At 42.0% G+C, this 27298-nt stretch overlaps 1 protein-coding gene across 9 annotated transcripts in view; it reads left to right on the forward strand.

Moving 5' to 3' along the window:
- LOC110520180 (rho GTPase-activating protein 15) overlaps window positions 1-27298 on the forward strand; it is a 68747-nt gene that overhangs the window by 25509 nt on the left and 15940 nt on the right. For all 9 annotated transcript variants that reach the window (XR_016494770.1, XR_016494769.1, XM_090229905.1 and 6 more), the window contains 8 exons: window positions 2852-2911; window positions 3215-3364; window positions 8238-8327; window positions 18629-18727; window positions 19047-19209; window positions 20359-20490; window positions 22273-22371; window positions 24023-24100. Coding sequence is in view for 7 of the 9 variants with exons in the window: in XM_090229905.1 (XP_090086031.1) it covers window positions 2852-2911; window positions 3215-3364; window positions 8238-8327; window positions 18629-18727; window positions 19047-19209; window positions 20359-20490; window positions 22273-22371; window positions 24023-24100 (871 nt within the window). In the remaining 2 variants the exon portion in view is untranslated. The remainder of the gene's footprint in view (window positions 1-2851; window positions 2912-3214; window positions 3365-8237; window positions 8328-18628; window positions 18728-19046; window positions 19210-20358; window positions 20491-22272; window positions 22372-24022; window positions 24101-27298) is intronic.

A 27298-nucleotide genomic window follows, 5' to 3' on the forward strand; every position in this document is an offset into this window, starting at 1 on the left:
CCTTTTGCCCTCAGAACAGCCTCAATTTGTAAGGGTGTGGACTCTCCAAGGTACTGAAACTTGGATTGATATTCCTGGACAGTCCTATCCAAGGGGCATTATCCTGTTTTAAAAATATACTGTTGCCATGAAGGGATGCACTTGATTGGCAATAGCCTGTGGCATTCAAACGTTGCTCCAATTTTATCAAGAGGCTCAATGTGTGCCATCCCAGCACCTACTTCAGCCTGCAATGTTGACACACAGCATGTTAGATGCTTGTACTCATGTGGTTATCTGCATACCCTAGTCCTCCCATCAGTGTGAAACAGCAGGAACCGGGATTCATCAGATCAGGCAATGTTTTTCCAATTCTCCAGTGTCCAGGGTTTTCGTTCCTTAGCCCACTGTAACCACAGTTTTTTGTTTTGTTTCTAAAAGAAGTGGAACTTTGTAAGATCGTCGGTTGCCATACCCCATTTGTGTTAAGTTCAAACGAGTTGTGCATTATTTTATGGTTCTTTGGACACCAATGTTGTACTGGACTGTCAGTTGACTAACTGCAGTTCGTCTGTTGCTCTGCACATTTTGTGTCAGCCTCCTTTGTCCTCTTTCGTCAATTACCTGTTTTCGACCACCGGCCTGCCTTGGTCTGGATGTCCCTTGGTTGTTGGAGCATTCTTGATACACAAAGGAAACTGTTGAGCGTGAAAAAAATCCAGCAACGTTGCAGTTCTTGACAGTTGACACACTCAAATCGGTGTGCCTGGCACCTACTACCATTCCCCGTTCAAAGGCATTTAAATATTTTGTCTTGCCCATTCACCCTCTGAATGGCACACATACACAATTGTCTCACAATCCATCTCTCAATTGACTCAAGGCTTGAAAATCCTTCTTTAACCTGTCTCCTCCCCTTCATCTATACTGATTGAAGTGGATTAAACAGATGACATCAATAATGGATCATACATACAGAGCAAGACAGTCACCTGGTCAGTCTATGTCATGGAAAGATGAGGTGTTCTTTATGTTTGTACCCTCAGTGTAGGCGTACACACACACACACACACACCTATCAGCCGGATATACTCTGATTGTAGAGGCTTATTGAATATTGTTAGCCATTTGGTGAACTGTGCTTATATAAATTCCAGTAATTATGATTATATTGTTTCTAAACTGTTGTCGCACATTAGGTGATTATCATTAGCTTAATTGAGCTGATCTCTGTTTGACTCTGAGCACTTCCCTGTGGGAAAATCAGGGTAAAGATAAAACAGATGATGCATTTACAAAATGAGCAATCTGGTGTAGCATATTTGGAATAATGTAGCTACCATGTTGACAATGAACTGGACATAACCCCAACCATTTAATATTTTTCAGAAGCTGGTGGAGGGGCTGGCTGACACCTCTAGTTAGCATAGTGGTTCATACATCGTATCATACAATACATCTGTCTGTTGGCTGGAATATTCATCTGCAAAATTTCAGATAGCGAATAGTACTAGATGTGTTTACAACAGGCCATTGACCTTCAATCCGTCAGTTTAGATTGCTTAACATACACAGTTGTATTGTAAACCTTCATAGGGTTTATTAGTCATTGACAGCAAACTGAATTATTCAGATGATCACTGCCGTGAGGCCACGTCTGTGGTTTTGTTGGGTTGCTTGTTTGCTAATTATGCAGATGATACTTGTTTGTGAGACGTCTTATACTGCAATAATACAGTTTGTCCGGAGGACAGAGATGCAAAGGCTACTGCAGATAATGAACCAGTTCCTACGGACTACAAACATGGTCATTAACAACTCGGAACAAACACAACTCAGAACACGGAACGTTAAGAGTGTTGCTTTAACATTGCATCAGTGTTTATGAATGTTGTTCGTATTGCAGATGTACTTTTCATTTCATTACATTCATTACACAGAGGGTCTCGTCTAACAGACATCAAAATAAACGTTATTTGTTTACTCCCATGTATTAGATATGTTACCAGAGAGCAGAGAAATGCTTTCTTGACCTCCTCCCATATATGGACGTAAGTGTGTTAAAACCAGCTGTACTGTGACCAGCTCCACCCTCTTACACTGTGATTAATGAGAGAATATAGCAGGACCCAATCATGATGAATATAGGACTCGGCGTGCCGGGGTAGGCCTATACTTTGAACAGTAGAGGGCAGGCCAGCACCGTGCTGAAGGAAAAAACTGACGACCAAACCATACATTCTGTGAGCTGTGTTTCCATAGTAAAGGGTGTGGATATCGCAGAACTCTTGTTCAACTATGTATAACCTCAACCTCTTCTAAGCTATCTTTACTATAGCTATACCTAGTACTGCTTCTGCTGCCACTCTATTACTACAATACTGAAATACATGCAGTTGAGAATGGATTTGTCAAATGACACTGTCAATAATCTTGCTGTATTTGTGTCCATGTTTATCTTTTGGAACGAGTGTTTACATTGCTGTGATATTGATCTGAATTCTCATGGTCTGATTTGGGTTAGCACTGGGTTGTGTGCGTTGTCAATCTGTTGTCACAATGCGAGGTCTCCTCATTAACCCCACGGTGGCTCCATACACATTACTATCAGAGACTGTATAGTCTTGTATGATATAGACATTGTATATGTATATTGTATATAGACGTTCACACGTAACCATACTCTGTATGCAGTATATTGCATCATCTTTACTGCATGGAATACATAGACCCTTAGCAGTACCTGTACACCTTTAATTTCACTGAACCAATTTTATTAGCTAAGACAATATGGCCACAATCAAGCAACAGCTCTGATTTGAAACAGTCAGGGAAATCACCTCCTCTTCAATATATTTTTATGTTTCTGTAGATCTCTCGCCACCGGAGGAACCAGTCTCAGCATAACATTGGTGGAGCTGCAGAGAGTCTTGTGAGTATGACAGGTCATCAAAAATAACTGTTTGTATGGCAACATATGGGAAGGAATGTATTTGGTTTATTATACTTTATTGCTATATGGTTGCTATTGACTATTAGACTATTTCTATAAGTCTAACTTTTAAGTATTATTCACTATAAATATGTTTCTATGCTTTTAACTCAGCAGGCCTTTTTTACATATTAAAATAGGTATATTTATTTAGTTTATACTGATAAAATAGCATGTGTTTTATTTTAATATTTAATTGATTTAATATACGTTAAAGGCTAAATGTTACATCATGCATTTCAGGTTGTTTTGAAAGGTGAATATTTGAATAAAGCCAAAATATCAGATGGAGGCAAAAAACTGAGGAAGAACTGGGCTTCAACTTGGGTAGTCCTGGAGACTGATAAACTTCTGTTTTATAAAGAGAGCAAGCAAGAAGCCCTGACGAATTTGGTAGGTTTTTACAACACACACACACACACACACACACACACACACACACACACACACACACACACACACACACACACACACACACACACACACACACAGTAAAGTAAAAAGTGACAGTTCTGTAAAGTAAAAAAGTGACATCAATAGGTTGGTAACCTGCTGAATACGAGGGGGCAATGTTCAATTACAGCCTCAAATCAACCTTCTGAGGGATTGCCTATTAGCATTATGAGTGCAAATGTTGAGTGAACACACGCTATGTGCATTTTAATTTGATGCCAGAAATGAAGCGTTTTCTTTTCATTTTCTGATTTCTCAAACTGGCAAATTAACTTTGGCTTTGATCCCAAGGACTGGAGCTCACCCCATCAAAAAGCAATGAGGAACTGTTTACCCCCTTGTGAAGTGGACTGCATATAGTGTGTGTGTGTGTGTGTGTGTGTGTGTGTGTGTGTGTGTGTGTGTGTATAGTATGTGACTTTAATCCACCCTGCCCTGATGTGGTTCTGAGAGAGAGATGGAGAGGGAGAGGTGGAGCGAGACAGAGAGAAACTGGTGACTGGCAGAGAGAGCGAAAGAAGGGGTGGTTGGGGGGAGTCTCTAAAATGAGCTTGCCATGCTTTTTAATGAAGCTCCAAGGACTTAATCAAAGCCCTCTCCCTTACTGAGCCCCACCAGGGCAACGGTCTGTCAGACTCTCCCTGTCCAATAGTTCATTATGGGCGAGAGAGACATTTCCACTTCCACATAGATTGACATATCTCCCCCCTTTCCGATGGAAATAGTTGGTACAGTGGAGGTTGGTTGTGTGTGTGTGTGTGTGTGTGTGTTCATTTGATAATTTAATTTATCTTTGTTTCAGAGTAGAATAAACAGCTTATTAATCTCTTGTGTTATCATTTGGTCGCTGTGGGCAGTATTTAGGTTTGGGTCTGAATATACAATGTCGTCACCAGCATATAAAGTCAGGATATATGAGTTCACCTGCAATGTGTACATCATTCTGTAAGGAGAGTTATTTATTCAGTAGAAACAAGAATGGGCAGTATTTTAGATCATCCAACTTAAACACATGTAGTTTACTCTGTCTGAGGCAGGTACTATAAATCAAATATCCCCTAATTTATCCAATACTGTACCTGTCAGCCAAGGTAGTTAATTGAGTCGTCAAGGTTCAGTTTATTCCAGGCTAGGCATGTGGGATCTCAGTGAGCAAATCAAGGCCTAAGATAGCTTGATTTGATTCTGATTTATGGTGTTTACAGTGTATTGTGATACTACATTGTAATACTGTTGTAGAATGTCCTTATCATCTTGATTTTTTTACAGCATCTCACTATAATTTACCCATGATTTCCCTTGTCTGAGACAACAATAAAGGGATATTATATCTAAATGAGTTCCCATGCCTTTAACACTGATTAGTTCTTCTTTAAAAAAGCTACATTTTCTAAATCACATTCTCTTTGTCTGAAAATGATACCATACTTGTTTTCATACGGTTACACACCGCTTCTTTAATTCCATAGAGGATATGAATAAGATATTAAAGGTTTGAATGATAGAGAATTACAGCACATGTACATTCTCAGTTTACAGCATAATGAATATGAAAAAGTGCTATAACAAAAATATGATATTTGGGTAGAGCACTTCCTTTTGTTTATTCATTGTGATTTATATCAAATATCTGTCCATTATAGAGAAAGCGTCCCTCTTTAAACATCTATTTTGATATTTACTGCACAACTATGATACATTTAGGAGTCCCATTCACAAACACAGCAGTGAAACTACACTGAGCAAAAATACAAATTGTCACGTTCTGACCTTTATTTCCTTTGTTTTGTCTTTATTTAGTATGGTCAGGGCGTGAGTTGGGGTGGGCAGTCTGTTTGTTTTTCTATGTTGGTTTTGTGTTCAGCCTAGTATGGTTCTCAATCAGAGGCAGGTGTCGTTAGTTGTCTCTGATTGAGAATCATACTTAGGTAGCCTGGGTTTCACTGTTGGTTTGTGGGTGTTTGTTTCCGTGTGAGTGTTTGTCGCCACACGGTACTGTTTCGGTTTTCGTTTTCATCACATCGTTTATTGTTTTGTATTTCAGTGTTCAGTTTGTTTTTTAAATAAATCGTCATGAACACTTACCACGCTGCATCTTGGTCCGATCCTTACTCCTCTTCAGACGAAGAGGAAATCTGCCGTTACACAAACACCCACCAAAAAAGGACCAAGCAGCGTCCAAAATCACAGGACTCCTGGACTTGGGAGGAGATTCTGGATGGCAAGGGACCATGGGCACAGCCGGGTGAATATCGCCGCCCCAAGGCTGAGCTGGAGGCAGCGAAAGCTGAGAGGCGGTGGTATGAGGAGGCAGCGCGGCTTGAAGCCTGAGAAACAGCCCCAATAAATTATTGGGGGGGGGGTACACAGGGAGGCACACGGGGAGTGTGGTGAAGTCAGGTAGGAGACCTGTGCCAACTTCCCGTGCTTACCGGAGAGAGAGAGGGCCCGGGCAGGCACCGTGTTATGCGGTGGAGCGCACAGTGCGTGTGCATAGCCAGAGCCGTCAGTCAGCCAGGACCTGCCAGAGCCGTCAGTCAGCCAGGACCTGCCAGAGCCGTCAGCCAGCCAGGACCTGCCAGAGCCGTCAGCCAGCCAGGAGCTGCCAGAGCCGTCAGCCAGCCAGGAGCTGCCAGAGCCGTCAGCCAGCCAGGAGCTGCCAGAGCCGCCTGTCACATCGGTGATGCCGGAATCGCCCTTCACTCCGGAGCTGCCGGAGTCTCCCGCCTGTCCGGCACAGCCGGAGTCTCCCGCCTGTCCGGCACAGCCGGAGTCTCCCGCCTGTCCTGAGCTGCTAGAGTCTCCCGCCTGTCCTGAGCTGCTAGAGTCTCCCGCCTGTCCTGAGCTGCTAGAGTCTCCCGCCTGTCCTGAGCTGCTAGAGTCTCCCGCCTGTCCTGAGCTGCTAGAGCCACCAGTCTATCCTGAGCCGTCAGCCAGCCAGGAGCTGCCAGAGCCGCCTGTCACGTCGGCGATGCCGGAGTCTCGCGCCTGTCCGGCGCTGCCGGCGTCTCCTGTCCATTCGGGACCCGTGGCGTGGGTCCCCAATCCAAGGTCCGCGGCGAGGGTCGCCGCTCTAAAGAGGCCACGGAGGCGGGCTAAGAGGCGCACTAAAACTAGGGTGAAGTGGAGTCCACGTCCCACGCCAGAGCCGCCACCGCGGACAGACGCCCACCCAGGCCCTCCCCTATAGGTTCAGGTTTTGCGGCCAGAGTCCGCACCTTTGGGGGGGGATACTGTCACGTTCTGACCTTTATTTCCTTTGTTTTGTCTTTATTTAGTATGGTCAGGGCGTGAGATGGGGTGGGCAGTCTATGTTTGTTTTTCTATGTTGGTTTTTGTGTTCAGCCTGGTATGGTTCTCAATCAGAGGCAGGTGTCGTTAGTTGTCTCTGATTGAGAATCATACTTAGGTAGCCTGGGTTTCACTGTTGGTTTGTGGGTGTTTGTTTCCGTGTGAGTGTTTGTCGCCACACGGTACTGTTTCGGTTTTCGTTTTCATTACATCGTTTATTGTTTTGTATTTCAGTGTTCAGTTAGTTTTTTAAATAAATCGTCATGAACACTTACCACTCTGCATCTTGGTCCGATCCTTACTCCTCTTCAGACGAAGAGGAAATCTGCCGTTACACAAACACAACACACACAATTTCAAAGTTCATATAGGGAAATCAGTCAGTAGAAATAAATACATTAGGCCCTAATCTATGGATTTCTCATGACTGGGAATACAGATATGCATCTTTTGGTCACAGATAACCTAAAAAAAGGTAGGGTCATGGATCAGAAAACCAGTCAGTATGTGGTGTGACCACCATTTGCCTCATGCATTTGCCTCATGCTCTCCTTCACATAGAGTTGATCAGGCTGTTGATTATGGCCTGTGTAATGTTGTCCCATTCCTCTTTGATGGCTGTGTGAAGTTGCTGAGTATGGGTGGGAACTGGAACATGCTGACGTACATTTTCAGCTTCCAAGAATTGTGTACAGATCCTTGCAACATGGGGCTGTGCATTATCATGCTGAAACATGAGGAGATGGCGGCAGATGAATGACATGACAATGGGTCTCAGGATCTCATCAGGGTATTTCTGTGCAATCAAATTGACATGTAATTGTTTTTGTTGTCTGTAACTTATGCCTACCCATACCATAACCCCACTGCCACCATGGGGCACTCTGTTCACAACGTTGACGTCAGCAAACCGCTCGCCCACACGACGCCATACACGCCATCTCCCAGTTGAAAACGCGATGAATCTGAAGAGCACACTCCTCCAGCATGCCAGTGGCCATCGAAGGTGAGTCCTTGGCCACTGAACTTGGTTACAACGCTGAACAGCATTCAGGTCAAGACCCTGGTGAGGACAATGATCACGCAGCAGCTGAGCTTCCCTGAGGAGGTTTCTGACAGTTTGTGCAGAAATTCTTCAGTTTTGCAAATCCACATTTTCATCAGATGTCCAGGTAGCTGGTCTCAGATTATTCCACAGGTGAAGAAGCCAGATGTGGAGGTCCTGGGCTGGTGTGGTCACACTTAGTTTGCAGTTGTGAGGCCAGTTGGACATACTGCTCAATTCTTTAAAAATACTTTTGGCTTATGGCAGAGATATCTTGGCAAAGGAAAAATGCTCACTGACTGGGATGTAAACAAATTTGTTCACAAAATTTGAGAGAAATAAGATTTTTGTGGGATCTTTTATTTCAGCTCATGAAAAATGGGACAAACACTTCACATGTTGCGTTTATATTTTTGTTCAGTATATTAACCTTTATTCACTAAACACCTCTCCACTCTGCCTCTTATATGTCTGTAGAAACCTGGCTGCAGCCCTGATGGGGTGGATCTCTGTGGGGTCGTGGTTGAATGGACAACAGAGAGGTCCAGCCGGAAGAACGTGGTTCAGGTACGGCCATTTTGTTTCTGCGTGAATACAAGGATCAAGCAAGTTTACAATAAAACTGAGCAGCCTGCAAATGGTCTGTTTCAGTTGTTGATGATGGGATGTTCTCGGATGCACTCTTTCCTTGATAATTTCTACATTTATACATTTTCATAAATTATTTTTTGTTGCTTCAACCACCTGTTCAGAGAAGACATTTCAATTGAGTCAGATTGCATTTGAAGGTAATGTTAAGCCAACATCTAGTCTCCTCAGGCCCAATGGCCTTTAGTTTAGGGAATTAGACCTTTGAACTTCACAGTACTATCTTATTTTTGCCTTTACACGATAAAAGCTTAAACCAGCAAAGCAAACTGATGATCAATTCATTGGCGGTGGCAGCACGAGTTTTCATGAGAAAAAAAAAATGCTGTGATAAGCGGGAGAAAAGGACGAGGATGAGAGCAGATTTCACGATCTCATCAGACGCTTAAGACACTTCATCGCTGCCGGTCGCTACTCTTCCACATAGTATTTCAGCCTGAAAATCTTAATGCAGTGAAGATTAAAATGGGAATTACACCATAATCTTAAATAATCCAAGTGCTGTGGACAGAAAAGTGTGTGTAATGCCGACGCAAAGCTATTCTGAGTTCTGACAACATTGTCAATCAACACTAGGATTACAGTTAAAATTAGTACGGAAAGTTAGTTTTAATTTCGCACCATTCCAGAGACTGATTTATACAATAATCGAAGAAATACCTCACAAAGATATGCCTGTCAGATGGGTAGATACGATTACAAAAATATAATAGAAATGTTTGTTTTGTTAGCCCGCTTATACAGTATCTCCGCTCCCCATATCTCTGACTTCCAGATAGATCCCAATTTCTATGATATTTCAAGGACGATGACAACATAATTACTCTATTGAACCACATAAACTAAGGGCCGGTTTACAGACTTGATGAGTTTGGCACTATTGAAAATGGTGATCTCAAAAGGCCATTCGCGAGATTTGATAAGGAATAATTTAAATTTCCTGCAAAGTACCCAGTGGTTGCAGACATAAATGTGACTCTCAACTTTAAACCTTGATTGATGGCATCAGTATATGCACTGAATGTACAAAACATTAGGAACACCTTCCTAATATTGAGTTGCACACCTTTTTGCCCTCAGAACAGCCTCAATTCGTTAGGCCATGGAAATCCTTCTTTAACCTGTCTCCTCCCCTTCATCTACACGGATTGAAGGGGATTTAACAGGTGACATCAATAAGGGATCATAGCTTTCACCTGGATTCCCCTGAGCGGTCTATGTCATGAAAAGATTCCTAATGTTTTGTCCACTCAGTGTATTTCAGTGTATTTCTTCCAAATCCAACATTTCAAATGCACAAGATATATCGATTGATTGCGCTTCAAATCCAATGTCCAAATATGACAAGGAGCCTCAGCTCATTAAATCCTGCAATCAAATAGGCATGAAGCCGAACCTTATTTTCCACTCAGCTCTCTATCACTATCATTCTCTGTGAACATTCCAGTAAGGAAGCGTCCTCCCTGGACAGTGTTGTCATTAACAGGCTACCCAGCCGAAGATCACAGGGTCATGACCCTGAGAAATGTGCCTCTCAGTCAGTCAGCGTTGACTTTCTAAGACCTCAGTACTCACCAGCTGTTTTTCCCCACAGTAGCTTTTCAGATCAGTGACATGGCTGCTTGGCAGGCAGGAAGCAGCCAACCTGCCTTTCTAGAGGAAGTCGTGGGTAAAAGGATAGAGAGCTGAAACTGACTCATTAAGCCAATGCCCGCCTGAAAAAAAAAAATGTTTTTCTTATCTATAAAGTTAAAAGTTTAGTGAATGTGTGATCGACTGAGGAAGTGGTTCAATCAGTTTATGGGGGTTCCTGCAAGGGGATTAACATGGTTAGAAGAGAGCTCTGGTTTGGCCCGAGGGCAGCTGAAGGAATAGTAAAAGTGTTAGAAAAAGTTGTTGATGGAAATGGTTCAGAAATAGGTGTTCATGTTATTCATCTACCCAGTTTATTTATTCACTTTTTTTCTTTATTTTTGTCATTGTGGAGGAGTGACAAGTTTGGTGACACAAAGGTCTTCCATATTCCACAAGCAGGGGAAAGAGGATGGGAATGGGAGGAGGGTGTTAACTGAGGCCATTGTCACCCACATTATTTATTCAGCTGCATGCTTCTTTTTAGACTTGACACAAGTCTGTTACTCACCCTTCCCGTTATCTCTTCACTCACCAATATCATCATTTGTGTTTATGAATAGATGGACATTGTTCTTCATGATTCAGTATTGCCCTACCAAGAGCTTAAGGAAGGAGGGACTTTGTTTTCCTTCAAGGTTACTCCACACTTCAGCTTAGCGAGACACTGTGAATAACCTTCACTTGGTCTCTACATAGGAAATTCTTAAAACAATGCAAGGTTCATGTCTGCTACATTTTTATCAGGCTATCAGTTACACAGCCAGGGTTGACAAAGTGAAACGTAACCTTGCAGAAACAAGGAGGGAGCTCTGGTCTTTGTATTTGGATTCCTTTGACACCTGAGGGACCCCCGTATCTTGTGCCATGCTCACGGAAAGAATGCATACACAAACATAGTTAGAAACCAGAGAAAACTGTGGTCAATTGTGATGTGGTTGTTTTGAGGCTGAGAGTAAGTCACTTCTGCGTCTGCATCAGTCTCAGGTTAAACATCGCATGAGGATTGACAGGAAATACACATATTTGACTGCGATGTGAGATGTGAGATATGTCATTGTTCGTCACACAGCTGCCTTATGATACATAAGATTGTAAAAACATACAAAAAGGTTCAATGAAGAACAGAGATTGTTTAAACTTATTACACTATTTGTACTGTGATAAAAAACAAACATTTGAAAAATCATAGAGGTAGGAGGGGACATGATGCAGAAAAGGGACATGAGGAGAGGACATACTTTACCTTGGGGAACCATAAACCAGACCATATATAAGGCTGTATAAGGCTAACATTGTCCGATCAAAGTCAGACACAATGAGCAGAACTCTGTATTCCAAACTGCAGTCTATCTATATTGAGCTGTCATACCAGGGATGGCAGGTAGCCTTGAGGTGAGAGCGTTGGGCCAGTAACTGAAAGGTTGCTGGTTTGAGGACCGGAGCTGACAAGATAATAAATATATATAAAAAATCTGTACCTGAGCAAGGCACTTAACCCTAATTGCCTTTAGCGGTGCTGTTCAATGGTGACTGTGACCCTACTCCCTGTGGGGGGTTCAGGGGGTTGGGATATGCAAAAAAATAAAAAATAATTCCACTACAAACTTGTGTTTAACAGGACAAATGTAAGCACACCCCAAATTATATACTAAAAAATAATATGTCAAAACTGAATGGAAATGCCTGGCACACTGTCTTTATAACCAAAAGCAATTCAGAAGAATTTCAACATGATTCGTTTTTTTTAACTGTTTTCAGCATTGATGAAAGCAGATCGTCTGTTTGAAAGGGGCTAACGGCTCAAAAACTATCCCACGAGGCTAATAAAACTAGAAGTATCTCTGACGTTGCTCAACAAATGAAAAGGAGCACAACTTTGAATAAGTGGTCGTGCATTTTTCATGCCTTTCTGCATATTTCAGTATTTGAGTCTGGCGTGAGTGAGTTAAAAGCAAATAACAAAAGGAGCAGAAAAGTCCAAATTGCGTCAACTCCACCAGAAGAAAGAGAGACAAAAAGTAGTGTAGTGTCAAAGGCGTCTGGTTAAACCCACTGGCCGCAGCTACAGAGACGTCAACACCAGCATCCTTCTCTCATCACTAATTGATTCTTTGGAGTTTTGGGCGACTCTCGCTGTGAGCCCCCTGTACCCTCTCTGCTCTGACAAACATCGTTCTCATTGTCACGATGTGGAAAAACAGACTTCAACAACAACCATGGAGAGAAGACAGAAACAACTAAGATGATGAAATAGAGCCCAGGGCTAGAAAATAATGAGTCCATTTTAGTGGAGGAGCTTTAACCTGCCACCACTCTAAAAACATTGCTTTATCTTGACTAATCAACAGGAAAGTTTAATATTCTTGCGAAAGACCCGTAATCACTTCAGGAAGCGTCCTTCTGAGTGTTAAAGGTGAATTATACTGTCAGGATGTCATCCTAATTTTTTTCGGAAGAAGTTCATTGAGGTTAGCACAGTTTTTGATCTTTTGGATTTCTGTATGCGCCTCAACCATTCTAAAGTTCAGTCAGATGAAAGGCATTGACTTTTACAACTGGCTTGGCCCTTGTTACACCAACACAGAGATACTAAACACCTCCACATCATTATGCATCAGCCAGGCCCTGAAGTGTAGGAGCTGTATCTTGAGTGGAGCAAATAAAATAAAAAGCTGGACCAGATCGATGTAAATGAATGTATTTACTATTTAAAGCAACTGAAAGATCAGTACAGTAGATAGTCAGAGCAGGTTATAGTTTGTACAGTAGGAGTAGGATTTATCCCGTGCCTACGGGTCCCCTGATCCCAGGATGTAATCGTCCAAAGCTGCTGACCTGACTACTTTAATGCCATCTGTCTTAAAGCTCACGGTGCCTGATTGCTTCTTGATGACCAGCCGTGATTACGATTGTGAATAGGAGTGGCTCGCTCCCAAAATGGATCCCACATCACACACATATAGAGGTAGCCTCTCACAGACACAGACTTTGCTTGTCCTAGCCAACACTACTTTGGTGAGGTCTAGGAGATTGACCTGTGGTTAACCTTTTACTGCTGTGGGCTAAATCAGGTTCACGCAGAGTGTTCCTTGCTAGTCTTAAACAAATCTACTTTGAAACAAAAGTATATACCTCACAGACATGGTTATGGGGGGGTGAAGACACCTGTACCATGTCAGATATAGAGTTGAATGTATTTAATTTTGAGTTTATCCAAATATTACACTTTATATACATCACAGAAGACTGAAATATAACAAAACCATTTCACATAGAAACACTATTTTCTGCATATTTTGTTTTTGTTTTCATGTTTATTAATTATGAAATTATGAAAAATATTAATAACATTCCACCCATGAAGCCACTAGAGGGTGATTTGGTAATTTGACTGCAGGAAAGGGCTACACCCAAAAAGAAGCTGGCATCGGCCATCAACTAGTACCTTAGTTTATTTAAAATACTGCCTATACTAGAATGTTAATGGAAAAGTTAGTTGGACCATAATAGCAATATCCAGATCAATGAATGAATATTACCACATTTTGTTTGATTTTGAGCAATCACATTTTATATAATGAGCATATCCTTGCATTTCATTCTCCACTGCTACTACTTCATCCACCTCCTGTCTTGTCATTTCTTGTCCTCCTGGCTGGAGGGTAGAGACTGCACCACTAAGACATGCACCATATTGTAGCGATGCATGTCTCCGTGGTGTCAGAGCTGCGGGAGTCTGGAGCTCTTTAACAGTGTTATCACAACTGGCGTTTCACACTGTACCTCACGGCCATGCGCACGGATTGATATGCTTCGGAGTGACTTTGTGATAAGTGTTATGGCTAATTGGCCCAGGAGGATGGCAAGATCTTAGGGCTTCAAATGGGGTCGTAAGATCATTGTATATCCATCTATTTACATAATGGTAGTGTATTTTGTTTGTTATGAGAGGAAGGCCTGTCTATTTGTCACTCTGTGGTCTGGTAGAGTACCATCATACGTTGTATTTTTACACATATGGATAGCACATTACTCCCAGCTCGGAATAAGGATAGTTACAGCTCCACTTTGTTACTAAGTTATTACACATTTATTATAAGCTGTGAAGTAAAGTGGCACTGTGATTTTTATATCTTGTCTCTTTCTCCACAAACCATGTAAAAAAAAAAATTTAAAAAAAAAACAACGAGAGCGTTTGAAAGATTCTTCCCAGTAACCCTTAAACACAGATACTTTATGACAACAGAGTCGCAAGGCAGCTGGCAATAGTCCCAGATTAACACAGAATGTCACCTTGTGAAACACTAGCCGTCATCTAAGGCCTGACCCCTACAAGACGTAGTCAGGTTCCCCATGTCATTCTCTCAGCTGGTACTTTCTCGCACGCAACGCCCCCCCCTTTGTTTTAAAAAGCCTTTTATCTGTGTATTTCATTCGGTCACTGGAACACAGTGTTCTTATTCAAAGGAGGGAAACAAGTGGAAAAGATAATAGTTTATTCAATTGCATCGGCATTGCGTTACGTTGATTGCGTAGCTGTAAGTTACCTTCGTAACGCTCCCTCTGAACTGGGTCTCTGGAGACTTGATAAACACTTTGAGGACTTAATCCGTTAAAATGACAGTCTCTCTCTGGTAGTCCCAGAGCGTAGAAAAGGTATTTGTGGTGTGGCCCTTCTTCCTCAAAGCTGCTTACATTGAAGTGGGCATTAATTTGGTTCTTCAGAGAAACAGTGAAAGTATATAGTATGTTAATCGCCAGTACGGTGGAAGGATTTAAACCCCCAACAGCAGATTGCCTTGGAGATTACAACTTAGAAATGAACTTCAGTTAAACCACATGACTTAATTCTAGCCAGACATGCATCACACAGTATTAAATGTTATACCTTTCTTATGTGGAGAAATGTGAGCCACCAGGATTGAGCATCTGGGATGAGTTCAGGTCATGGAGCAAAGAGAAGAGAAGTAAGCAATTTGTGGGTTATGAATTGTGGAGATTTATTACATTTTCAGCAAATGATGGAACATTCTTATGACAACTGTCGCCTTGGCCTATGATAACTCAGCAGTACATTGCAGGATTAACATTCTGCTCAGGTCAGAACTAAATAAAAAGCATCCAACACTTAGATACTCTTTAATTTCACACTATTTCCACTGTTATTCTAAGAACTTTTCTTTCTGTGATTATCATCGCAGTTTTGACACATCTATAGATATTTTGTTGCAAATTGGAAATAATTAACTTGGCAAAGTAGAATGCTTCAACATTGCATTGTTCCTTTATGAAGAACCACAATTAATGTTTAATTTAAGAGCCACATGCAAATGTAAAGGCACAAATGGCACTCTCCTCTCTGCTCCGCTGTGCATATTTAAATATTAATGGCTCCAGTCAAAATATAGCCCAGAAATTCAACACCCTCTTTATTAAGAAATGTGATGAAAAAAAATAGATTTATTTCATATTCTTTTTCATTTCTAAAAGCAAAACACTACTTTGCACTGGTTACTATAACTGCATTTCACTTCTTAAAAATACACATACAACTTTTGACTTTTGTTTTTGTATCGTGGCAATGAGCTGAATATGTTCCCTGAATAGAAGTCAAGTCATACCCTTTATATGCAGTCATTTTACAATGCATTTCCATTGCGTTGTCAAGGCTGATTATCTCCTATAATACCTCACATTTCATAACAGTCTATGAATAACCAACAATTGGTCTGTTGGTTATAAAGAACAATGTTATAAACTATATAATTACATTTTTATTTCCCATAGTCCTTCTTTATTAATTCATATGTTTGCCTATTGTTTTGTTTGACTGTGGGGACCTGGATGTGAGTGTTGCATTAGCCTGCACCTCCTACATTGTCTGTAGTGTTCCATTTGGACTATAGCTAGCATGTTGATATGAAGGGCCTTTGGGGGGATCTATCTGCTTTCACATACATTAGCATCTCCAGCAAACATTTGCCTGAGAATAAAATGACCATGCTAATTAAAATCACCAACTCTTAGTTCAAGAGGCCTGTGCACGTCAGGATTAATATCATGGCATACTAAGGAGTTTGCGTCGTCCCAACGAACCTACAGCTCAATATGAGCCTGAGAGGCGGTGCCCTACACACTGTACCTTTTGTGCTGTCTCAGATTAGGACAGTTGACATGTGAACATGGAGACTTGGTAGGGCCATATTTAGTTGAAGGAGCTTATCTCCATTTTTCATTAACTGAATGAATAGACACGAAGCGTCCGCTGTCATTTCTTCGCGCTGCTTCAGATAATCTTAAATGCATCTTTAAGATGCTCCTAAAAAATATATATATATTTTTTAAGCAGTTCGCTCTCAATTTTTGATTAAACTTCAGAGGGAAGAGTCTGCCTTATCAGGAAGTCAGATATACTTTGGTGTAAGCCAGACATTTCAATAGGGTTCTGTTTCCAAGATGACAGGAGAAGAAAAAGGACGTAATGTTCAGGATGCATTTCTGTATGAGGATCCCATGGACTACATGATAAATCCTGAGTCTTAAACCCCAAGATTGTAGGCTAGTTTCACCATGATATGGACACATTGGATTTCAACAGAGATTCCAAGTTGCAGGGACCAGTTAATAAACAGTCACTAATATTGGTTTCCTATTTCAAGGCCTAGGATTTTAGGCTTATCATTTGAAGTTGACATCCAGGCACATAACTTAAAAATCTTTGCAAATCTCCCATTTGATATTAATAATGTACGTGAAAGGTTGCTTTACTCATTCTTCAAATCAGCTCGTACTATGATTCTAGAGCTCTGACATACTGGTGTAAATCATTTCTGCCAAATTATACAATTACGAGGGGCTGTGAATGGCAAAATGAAACATCAATGCGTACAGTCATCCCAGTTGAAGGTAGCTAGATCAGTCCCCTGTGGGAATAGAGGGGGAGCTCAGTGTGTCCACCATCTAACATTTATAAGAGGAACAGACTGTAACGAATGCAAAATTCATGCAAATACATCTAACTTGGGTTATAAAACAACCTATCCAAGTCCATTATGTTCCAGTTAATCATGGAGAGAAGAGGTGATACAAACACAACCGATCTGTGTTGTTATTTATAGGATGTAATGTACATGGTAGTGGTTGAACATTTTTTACACAAGTTCCTGCATGCATTTTTTAAAATGTTTTGTGTATCTGATTACACACACTTTATGTTAGAGAACAGAAAATAGATCCTCGGAGCCCAAGGTTTGTGTGTTTGTGATTGTTTTGAGAGCACTTTCAGATTCACCAGTGAGCCTCCCCGCAACCTGTCCCCCACATTGCAGCGTGATTGCAGAGCCTATTACTGACACGTCCTGGGGAAGCCTCGAGGAAAAACAATGTTCCAGAGCAAACATGCTTGTTCAGATGCTTGTAACCCAAGAAAAGAGGGATGGCAAACTCACTCTGACAAGGATTGTGCCCCTAACCATTCTCTGTTTTTATCTGGCATCACAAAAGCATGCTGCTTAACTGCTCCTGACGCTTTGTAAGGAAGTCACAAAAGTCAGTTCCACAATAGTCCCAAACTTTGAAGGTCCATGTAGGGTAACCATGATTGCATGAGTGGAATATTGGGACAGCAAGATGTGAGATGCTACTCCCCAAGGCTACGAGTGACTTTGCAAGCATGGTTGTTGATAAAATATGAAATTTCCTCCTCAGAATTTGTTAAAAGGTTTTGTGTGACAAAAATAATTACAGTCTGGTCTGGCTTTTCATGCTGGATTAAAGAGATATTAATATACGAAGGGGAAAAGGTTACTCACATCCCAAACTCCATACGGTAAAAACACTTCCTCTAAGGAATTATCACATAGATGAATGATGAACAATTGTCAACATTTGAACTAATTTAGGAAGATAAGTTTCATCGTTATGTATGGTATGAAATACCATTTTATCTCCTTTTATGTTATTTTTACCATTTCTGTTACAAAACATGAGCAAAATTTAATCAGCTGTAATATCAACCACACTTGACAATGCTGACCTTGATGTCATGGTTTCTCAAAGACTTTTACTAACAGTACAGTTATTCTGTTTGACGGCGCCAAATGCTGTTACTACACTGTTGCAGAGATGCAGAACAGGCCTGATATTAAGATGACAAGTATCACACTAATTATGTTTTCCCCTCTGAGAATACAGTCTGCATTTGTCTCTTCTTTTGGCACACACACACACACACACACACACACACACACACACACACCCTGCACAACGTGAGCTTCTTGTCAAACACAGAGAGCACACATATTAACAGGCACATAGCTGAAAAGACTCAACAGACCAAGGGAATGAGTATCAAGTACAAAGCCTGCTGATGCTGGAGTGAGCATAGTCTTATAAACTCATGTGAATCAGTAGGTGTCATTAAAATGACAAGAACATGTAAATATTGATTGTTAGTTTAGGGTATTATGAATTCTAACCTTTGCTATTCGGTATGTATTATACCCCGCCTCATGGGAATGCATTAGGTAAAGGCCTGTTTGTTGTTGTACCTTTATTGAGGTCAATTTGAACATTCTCTGTTCCAGATAACAACCAGCTCTGGCAGTGAGTTCCTTCTCCAGGCTGACAATTACCCCACAATATGTAAATGGCATGATGCTATTAAAAGCACAGCTGACAACTTGGTAAGCAGTTTCCTGTTTCGTACAGACGGTGTATCTGAAGTTCAACAGTTCTGAAGTGTTTATGATTTTGGATATTGAAATTATGACTAAATCATTCAGAATATTGCTTAGTCATAACATGCTTCTCAAAATGAAAGTAAGACAATTCCATAGATCAGTGACTATATATCAGGTCAAACATATAATGAATTGTATGTTCCACGTAGTGCAGATAATTGCATAGACCTGCTTTACTGAATAATGACTGATAATAATGAGTTACTGTATGCAACCAGTTACCTTTGGACTCTGACAGGTTGTAACCTCCTTTCTGATGTAGTCTAAAGGAGCTGGAGGACAGGCCTCTGGCAAGCCTGGCATACAGAGAGCAAACAGCACTGAGTACCTACCCAGACATGGGTTGCCTAGCAAGACACTGTCACTGCCAAAACTTGCACCTGATTCCCCCTGCACAAAGGAACCTGAACACAGACGCTCACTCAGTAAGTTGTCTCCAACGACTATAGTTCTACTACAGCTGCCAATCAAAACACTTCTTGACGTGTTAGTACAAGCTGGAACTCGGAGGTATGCTGATTAAAAGTTGTCTCTTATCTGTGCTACTGTAAGGATTTAATTGCTCAAAACACAACTTTTCCAGGGAAATGGTTGCGCACACATTTGCATAATGTATGTGTGCTCGTTTCCCTTACCCACCGACGTGATAAGGTCTGACAGCTTTCCTGATTTTTAGTGGCACTTTTTTGTGTTTTCTTTTTATATGCCCAAAATGTGTGTGGGACTGTTGATTTCAATTATGGCTCTTGTAGGAACATGACACAAGAACATGCTAATTAACATTATGTCACCGTATGTCAAGTAGCAATTATGTTAATCCCTGTCATTGGTTCAAATCAATCTCATCACCTTAAGCGCTGCGAGACAAATATATTGATGTTGGATGAGCATATTAAAATCTCTAATTAGGGGCCAGGGACATAGAGGCCAAGATCCAGTCTCTTATATCCAGCTGCTTGAACCTTTCATTATGGGTATGATTCTGGCTGTGTTCATGTGAATTTATGCCCATGGAAAAAGACAGTACTTTACACAAACTGGAGAGCAACATGGATATCTTTTTTTCCACTGTAGGTCCTACTGTATGTTTTCAGGAAATGATATACAATCACCTGACAACAATATTATTTGCTTTGCAACTCTGTCTAACCCAACTGTAATATAATAAATATATTCAACTTGTTTATTTTATGGCAAAGCTAGTCCGTAGACAAAAATAGGTCATTTGATTCATTTGGGAGGAGCAGTGTTCATTTTTATTAGAATGACAAGCAGCACCCGGACTTTAAAAAAACGACAGGGAATTCCTCTAGACATGGAGAAGTTCAATTGGAATGAATAATAGAAAAAGACAGCCATGGGAGAGACCCCTGGAAGGATGCCTAATTAATAAATAACACTGGGACTCTAACGAGAGAGAGAGAGAGAGAGAGAGAGAGAGAGAGAGAGAGAGAGAGAGGGGAAGAGCGAGGGTCAGGTAGAGAGATGAGGGGAACCATGCTATCCACCTCCACTTTACTGGCTGAACATTGTAAAGGCATATTTTAACCGTGTGTCTGTGTGTTCCTGACAAGTTTTCAAGTCTTCCAAGCTCACCTACAGCATGTCGGACAGTGCTGATAAGATTGGGGTGAAGAACAGACTCAAAAAGTTCATCTCAAGGCGGCCTTCTATGAAGACTCTACAGGAGAAAGGCATCATCAAAGGTATCACAGTATTCTGTTTTAAATGTGTGTTATTTTCCAGCACACCTCACATGTTGTGAAGAACACAAATCGTTCAAAATGTGTTGTACATTTTGTCATCTTTTTCTACTAGGACAGCCCTTCCAACAAGAAAAAAGAGAGTTAACTGTGTGTATATTCCCAGATGTCACAATTTTATTTTATAATTGATTGTAAATATAGAATAACTAGTGACGATAATGAGTTATTATACTGATTTGAAAAGGTCTTTCCACGTTTATTAGGAGTCACAGAACAACAGTGATTGATAAAAATTAAACTGAATGCATTTTACTTGATCAAACCATGCCAATCCAACCGGCAACCACAGAATCCATTCCTCTAAGGGGGAACTAATTTATTGAGCTCACGGTTGAAGGAAAATACACCATTAAAGGGCATATTTAAGCACATTTGCAATCCTTAGAAGAAGGTAACGGTATTTGGAATTTCCCCCAGCTTCAAGGAGACCCTTTAATGTTGTGTCCACGGGACAAACGCTAGATCAAAGGGAGAGGACGTTATTGACGGAATAAATGAAATACTTCTGGATTAAGGAGTGGGGCAGGTGGCCTCCAGACTGTCCTATTTGGCAGGGCTGGTGGGCAAGCCACTTCAGAGAGTGTGCTTCCTCAAATCAGGTCCCCCCCCCCCCTCCCCCTTTCCTATCGTACTTCAGAATGCAAATTAAATCCATGCAACGCGAGGGTTATTTGAATTCCTTTAGGAGGGGTAATTTTGCTCCATTTCTCTGCCCCCCTTCCCCTCTCCCTCGTCTTTTCTCTTGCTTATCTGCCGAGCACTGGGAAGTGCATTTTGTATGCAAAGGTGCCGCGCTTGCAGTCATTTATGTATTTGGTGCACACTTCCCTCCAGTGTATAAACAAGAGAGGGCGATCTTTGATGTTGCACAGTGCTAGAGAGACAGCACTGTTCAAGAGTCCCGATAATGTAACATAAGCCAGTTGATGAGTGAGAAAGTGTACCTCTGTGCACAGTCAGTTTGAATTCCAGTCTATGATTGATGAGGTATGCTTTGCTAACCCTAGCTTTTGCTAGCCCTATAGGGCGTCTACTAGAGATTAACTGACCAGAGTTAGTGACCTGAGTTTAGAAGCCTGAGTTTATTGCCAGTAAGGGCAGGTTAAATGAGGGACGCCTTAGTACATTTAAATGGACAAAAGTAGAGTAATGAAGCAATGGGAATGTTCATATAAGGCAAGAAAATGTGGCCCCCCTCTTCCTCTGATTGGAGCAAAGCGGCCTGGGATTCTCAGGGTTCATGGGAAAAAATGTTAGCGATAAAATGCTAAGTGTGTGATTAAACATTAGATTGTTTATCCTTTACCAATGTGGCCGTGGAATCCATGTAGCCTACTGTTAGTAGCACTGTTCTGGAAACGGCCATCAGAGGAAAGCAGGGCAGTATGAGTCAAGCGCGATGAGTGTTACTACTCATGCTATGAAATAATTACCTATCCCTCCACATAATGATGATGATGATGATCAATGGACAGTATTAATGAGATTTTTCAAGCGTGAATGGAATGACTTATTAAACAGACCTTTTACCGTTCTACCAAAATTCCTGAGATCTGAAAACAGACATTTCAACACATTCCACGTTTGAGGACTTTTGATGCAATTAAATGCAATATCTGGTGATTACTGCTAATATCTATATTTTTACACTGTCTCTAGTTCAGTAGTTCTGGGAAATAGATTTTTTTACTTGAACAAATCATGTCTTTTTTTTCCTCACAGATCGAGTGTTTGGATGTCACTTGTTGGCACTTTGCGAGCGGGAAGGGACCACTGTGCCAAAGTTTGTCAGGCAGTGTGTGGAGGCCGTCGAAAAAAGAGGTATGCACTTTTACTAAAATTGTTATTTTTAATTAATACTTTGTTTATGGGAAATAAATCAACAATGGATAAGATGTGTGGGGGAAGTATGTACTGTATTGTCCTCCTGTATTTGGGAGTTTGACCCTTCTCCACACCCTGACCCTGTCGAGTCGGCCTGTCCACCTCAGTGATGCTTCATCTCATACAGTTACAGTAGCTGCTTCAGCATTTCACCACTGTTTACACTTCCCCCTCTGTTTTGACATTTGAGAGTGAATATGAAAAGACCTATAGTTGAGAGTGCCTGTTTTATAAGACGTGTATCCCGGTCATTGACTCGTAGTGTTCTCACACAATGTGTGTGATCGGTAGTTTCCCAGGCTCCGTCACATAGCTGGCCAGGCAAAGGCGCTGAACCCTGAGGAAAATGCTCCTCGGCATCCCAAATCACTCACTCCTGGTCCGAGTCCAATTCCGAGTCCACTTCAGACTGTTTATAACGCGCTGAAATTGAGACTGAATTATGTGTTTGTGTAATGGGTTCCGTTTGTGGTTTTGGCTGAACATTTGTTCAGGACTATTAGTTATCTGGGGGTAAAATTGCTGTGGCCCGATAAACACGCTGAGAAAATAATAATGATTAAGAGCGTCTTTTAACTGTAATGATTATGATCTAAAGGTCTGTTGCATTTCTTGATACACGATGGACTTTAGTGTGTTAGAAAATAAACCTTTAGACACGCACTCACTCGCACACACACACACACACACACACACACACACACACAAACACACACATACACACACACAAACAACATTTGGGAGGCCATTGGCTGGGCTCTGGACACAGCAGGGAAAGAACAAACAAACAACTTCTGACTGCTTTCTATGTAAACAAAGGGCCAAACACTGGGGTGAAATTCCTCTGGACATCTTAACACTTGAGCTGCAGAAAATAGCCAGGACGTTATACAAGAATGCCTTGCAAAGAATGAAACCTACGTCTTCTTTACTTTTCAAGTCAACCATATCCTCAAGTTACCCCACCAGTGACAGCGGTATAGTACAGTACATAGCGTGCCACTGTCAAATGCTCGGGAATGTGGACGGACATTCATTAGAGCAATTGATAGAAAGGGCCAGAGGAAAGTGTCGCCCCAGCTACCTCTATGCAGTGGCAGTGTTAGTTTGCACTGACAACAGTGTGACTCAAATATTTAGCATTACAATCTGTAGCCTAGCCTGTATTTCATCTTTAAAGCCTCCTGCCTTGTGTATTTAAATGCTGTTCACTTCTGAATGTATATCTTTTTTAAATGGCTTGTTTTTAGAGTATGTACAATGAAAGCATGACAATCTATCAAATGCTGTTGAGCTGGTTTGGCAGGCTGGTCTCCTGTACTTGGATGCAAAAGAAAATGGCAGTCAGACTCTATAATCAAAGTAATGCTCAAAATGTCACAGTGAAATAGAGCCGCATGTTGTCCAAGTCCAAGCCCTTATCTAGGCAAGATGTCAACTATCCATTCCACTGCAATGAATGTACACATTGTCTATTGTAAAACCCAGGAATTGTATCTAAATGTGTCATTTATGGTCATATAAGTCCAAATCAAAATGTAGTCTTGTCATATTTGCTTGTATTTAATGTCTAACATGTATCAACCAGGTTTAGAGGCTGATGGCATCTACAGAGTGAGTGGTAATCTAGCCACCATCCAGAAGTTACGATTCTTAGTTGACCAAGGTATGTTCTGTCATTTAATTCACTTGTGATTGACTGTGTTATAGTGTTTGTGACAGTACTTGACTTCATACAGTTCATTTTCTACTGGATATCATATAATGAACACAACACGATTCAATTAGGGTTCAATTAGGGGGGTTTCTTTGTGATACAATGGATACAACTAAGACAGTGTGTTCTGTTGAAATCAAATCAAATTGTATTTGTCACATGCGCCGAATGCAACAGGTGTAGACTTGACAGTGAAATGCTTACTTACAAGCCATTAACCAACAATGCAGTTTTAAGAAAATACCTGAAAAAAGTAAGAAAAACAAATAATAAAAGACCAGCTGTAAATAACAATAACGGGGCTATATACAGGGGGTACCGGTACAGTCAATGTGCGGGGCCCCAGTGTCAAGGTAATTGAGGTAATACAGTATGTACGTATAGTTATTAAAGTGACTATGCACAGATAATAACAGAGAGTAGCAGCAGTGTAAAAGGGGGGAGGGGGGCATTGCAAATAGTCTGGGTAGCCATTTGATTAGATGTTCAGATGTTCAGGAGTCTTATGGTTTGAGGGTAGAAGCTGTTTAGAAGCCTCTTGGACATAGATTTGGCGCTCCAGTACAGCTTGCTGTGCGGTAGCAGAGAGAACAGTCCATGACTAGGGTGGCTGGAGTCTTTGACAATTTTTAGGGCCTTCCTCTGACATCACCTGGTAAAGAGGTCGTGGATGGCAGGAAGCCTAGCCCAGATGATGTACTGGGCCGTACGCACTACCCTCTGTAGCGCCTTGCGGTCAGAGGCCGAGCAGTTGCCATCCCAGGCAGTGATATAACCCGTCAGAATGCTCTCGATGGTGCAGCTGTAAAACCTTTTGAGAATCTGAGGAACCATGCCAAATATTTTTGTCTCCTGTGGGGGAATAGCTTTGTTGTGCCCTCTTCACAACTATCTTGGTGTGCTTGGACCATGTTAGTTTGTTGGTGATGTGGACGCCAAGGAACTTGAAGCTCTCAACCTGCTCCACTACAGCCCCGTCGGTGAGAATGGGGCGAGTTCAGTCCTCCTTTTCCTATAGTCCACAATCATCTCCTTTCTCTTGATCACGTCTCTGACCTCCTCCCTATAGGCTGTCTCATTGTTGTTGGTGATCAGGCCTACCACAGTTGTGTCATTGGCAAACTTAATGATGGTGTTGGAGTCGTGCCTGTCAGTGCAGTCACGAGTGAACAGGGAGTACAGGGAGGGACTGGACTGAGCACGCACCCCTGAGGGGACCCAGTGTTGACAATCAGCGTGCTGGATGTGTTGTTGTTTTTTTAAATGTATTATTGTTACCACCTTTTTCTCTCCAATTTTGTGGTATCCAATTGGTAGTAGTTACTGTCTTGTCTCATCACTGCAACTCCCGTACGGACTCGAAAGAGGCGAAGGTCGAGAGCCATGCGAGAGAGCCATGCAAACACAACCCAACCAAGCCGCACTGCTTCTTGACACACCGCACATCCAACCCGGAAGCCAGCCGCACCAATGTGTCGGAGGAAACACCGTACACCTAGAGACCTGGTCAGCGTGCACTGTGCCTGGCCCGCCACAGGAGTCGCTAGTGCGCGATGAGACAAGGATATCCCTGCCGGCCAAACCCTCCCTAACCCGGACGACGCTGGGCCAATTGTTCGTCGCCCCATAAGCCTCCCGGTCGCGGCCGGCTGCGGCAGAGCCTGTGCTCGAACCCAGAATCTCAGGTGGCACAGCTAGCACTGCGATGCCGGGAGGTGGATGTGTTGTTACCTACCCTTACCACTTGGGGGCGGCCCATCAGGAAGTCCAAGATTTAGTTGCATAGGAAGGTGTTTAGTCCTAGGGTCCTTAGCTTAGTGATGAGCTTTGAGGGTACTATGGTGTTGAACGCTGAGTTGTAGTCAATGAATAGCATTCTCCCATAGAGATAGCATCATCTGTGGATCTGTTGGGGAGGTATGCAAATTGGAGTGGGTCTAGGGTTTCTGGGATAATGGTGTTGATGTGAGCCATGACCACCCTTTCGAAGCATTTCATGGCTACAGACGCAAGTGCTATGGGTCGGTAGTCATTTAGGCAGGTTACCTTAGTGTTCTTGGGCACAGGGACTATGGTGGTCTGCTTGAAACATGTTGGTATTACAGACTCAGACATGGAAAGGTTGAACATTTCAGTGAAGACTCTTGCCAGTTGGTCAGTGCATGCTTGGAGTACATGTCCTGGTAATCCGTCTGGCCCTGCAGCCTTGTGAATGTTGACCTGTTTAAAGGTCTTACTCACATCGGCTGTGGAGAGCGTGATCACACAGTCGTCCGGAACAGCTGATGCTCTCATTCATGTTTCAGTGTTACTTGCCTCGAAGCGAGCACAGAAGTGATTTAGCTCATCTTGTAGGCTCGTGTTACTGGGCAGCTCTCGGCTGTGCTTCCCTTTGTAGTCTATATGTCGGAGCCGGTGTAGTATGATTCGATCTTAGTCCTGTATTGACGCTTTGCCTGTTTGATGGTTTGACGGATGGAATAGCGGGATTTCTTATAAGCTTCCGGGTTAGAGTCCCACTAATTGAAAGCAGCAGGTCTACCCTTTAGCTCAGTTCGGATGCCTGTAATCCATGGCTTCTGGTTGGGGTATGTACGTACAGTCACTGTGGAGATGACGTCATTGATGCACTTATTGATGAAGCCAGTGACTGATGTGATGCACTTCTCAATGCCATCGGAAGAATCCCGGAACATGTTCCAGTCTGTGCTAGCAAAACAGTTCTGTAGTTTAGCATCTGCTTCATCTGACCGCTTTTTATAGACCGATTCACTGGTGCTCCCTGCTTTAATTTTTGCTTGTAAGCAGGAATCAGGATATAATTTTTGAATTAGGGTCAGAGTTGCCAAATGGAGGGCGAAGGAGAGCTTTGTACGCATCTCTGTGTGTGGAGTAAAGGGGGTCTAGAGTTTTTTTCCCCTCTGGTTGCACATTTAACGTCCTTGTGTCAAAACTGATATAAGTGTCCCTGCATTAAAATCACCGGCCACTAGGAGCTCCGACTCTGGATGAGCATTTTCATGTTTGCTTATGGCTGTATACAGCTCATTGAGTGCGATTTTAGTGCCAGCATCGGTCTGTGGTGGTATGTAGACAGCTACGTTTAATACAGATGAAAACTCTCTCGGTAGATAGTGTAGTCTACAG

This window comes from Oncorhynchus mykiss, chromosome 3 (genome assembly GCF_057628025.1).
Source record: "Oncorhynchus mykiss isolate SJ-2025 chromosome 3, ASM5762802v1, whole genome shotgun sequence".
Classification (NCBI taxonomy): domain Eukaryota; kingdom Metazoa; phylum Chordata; class Actinopteri; order Salmoniformes; family Salmonidae; genus Oncorhynchus; species Oncorhynchus mykiss.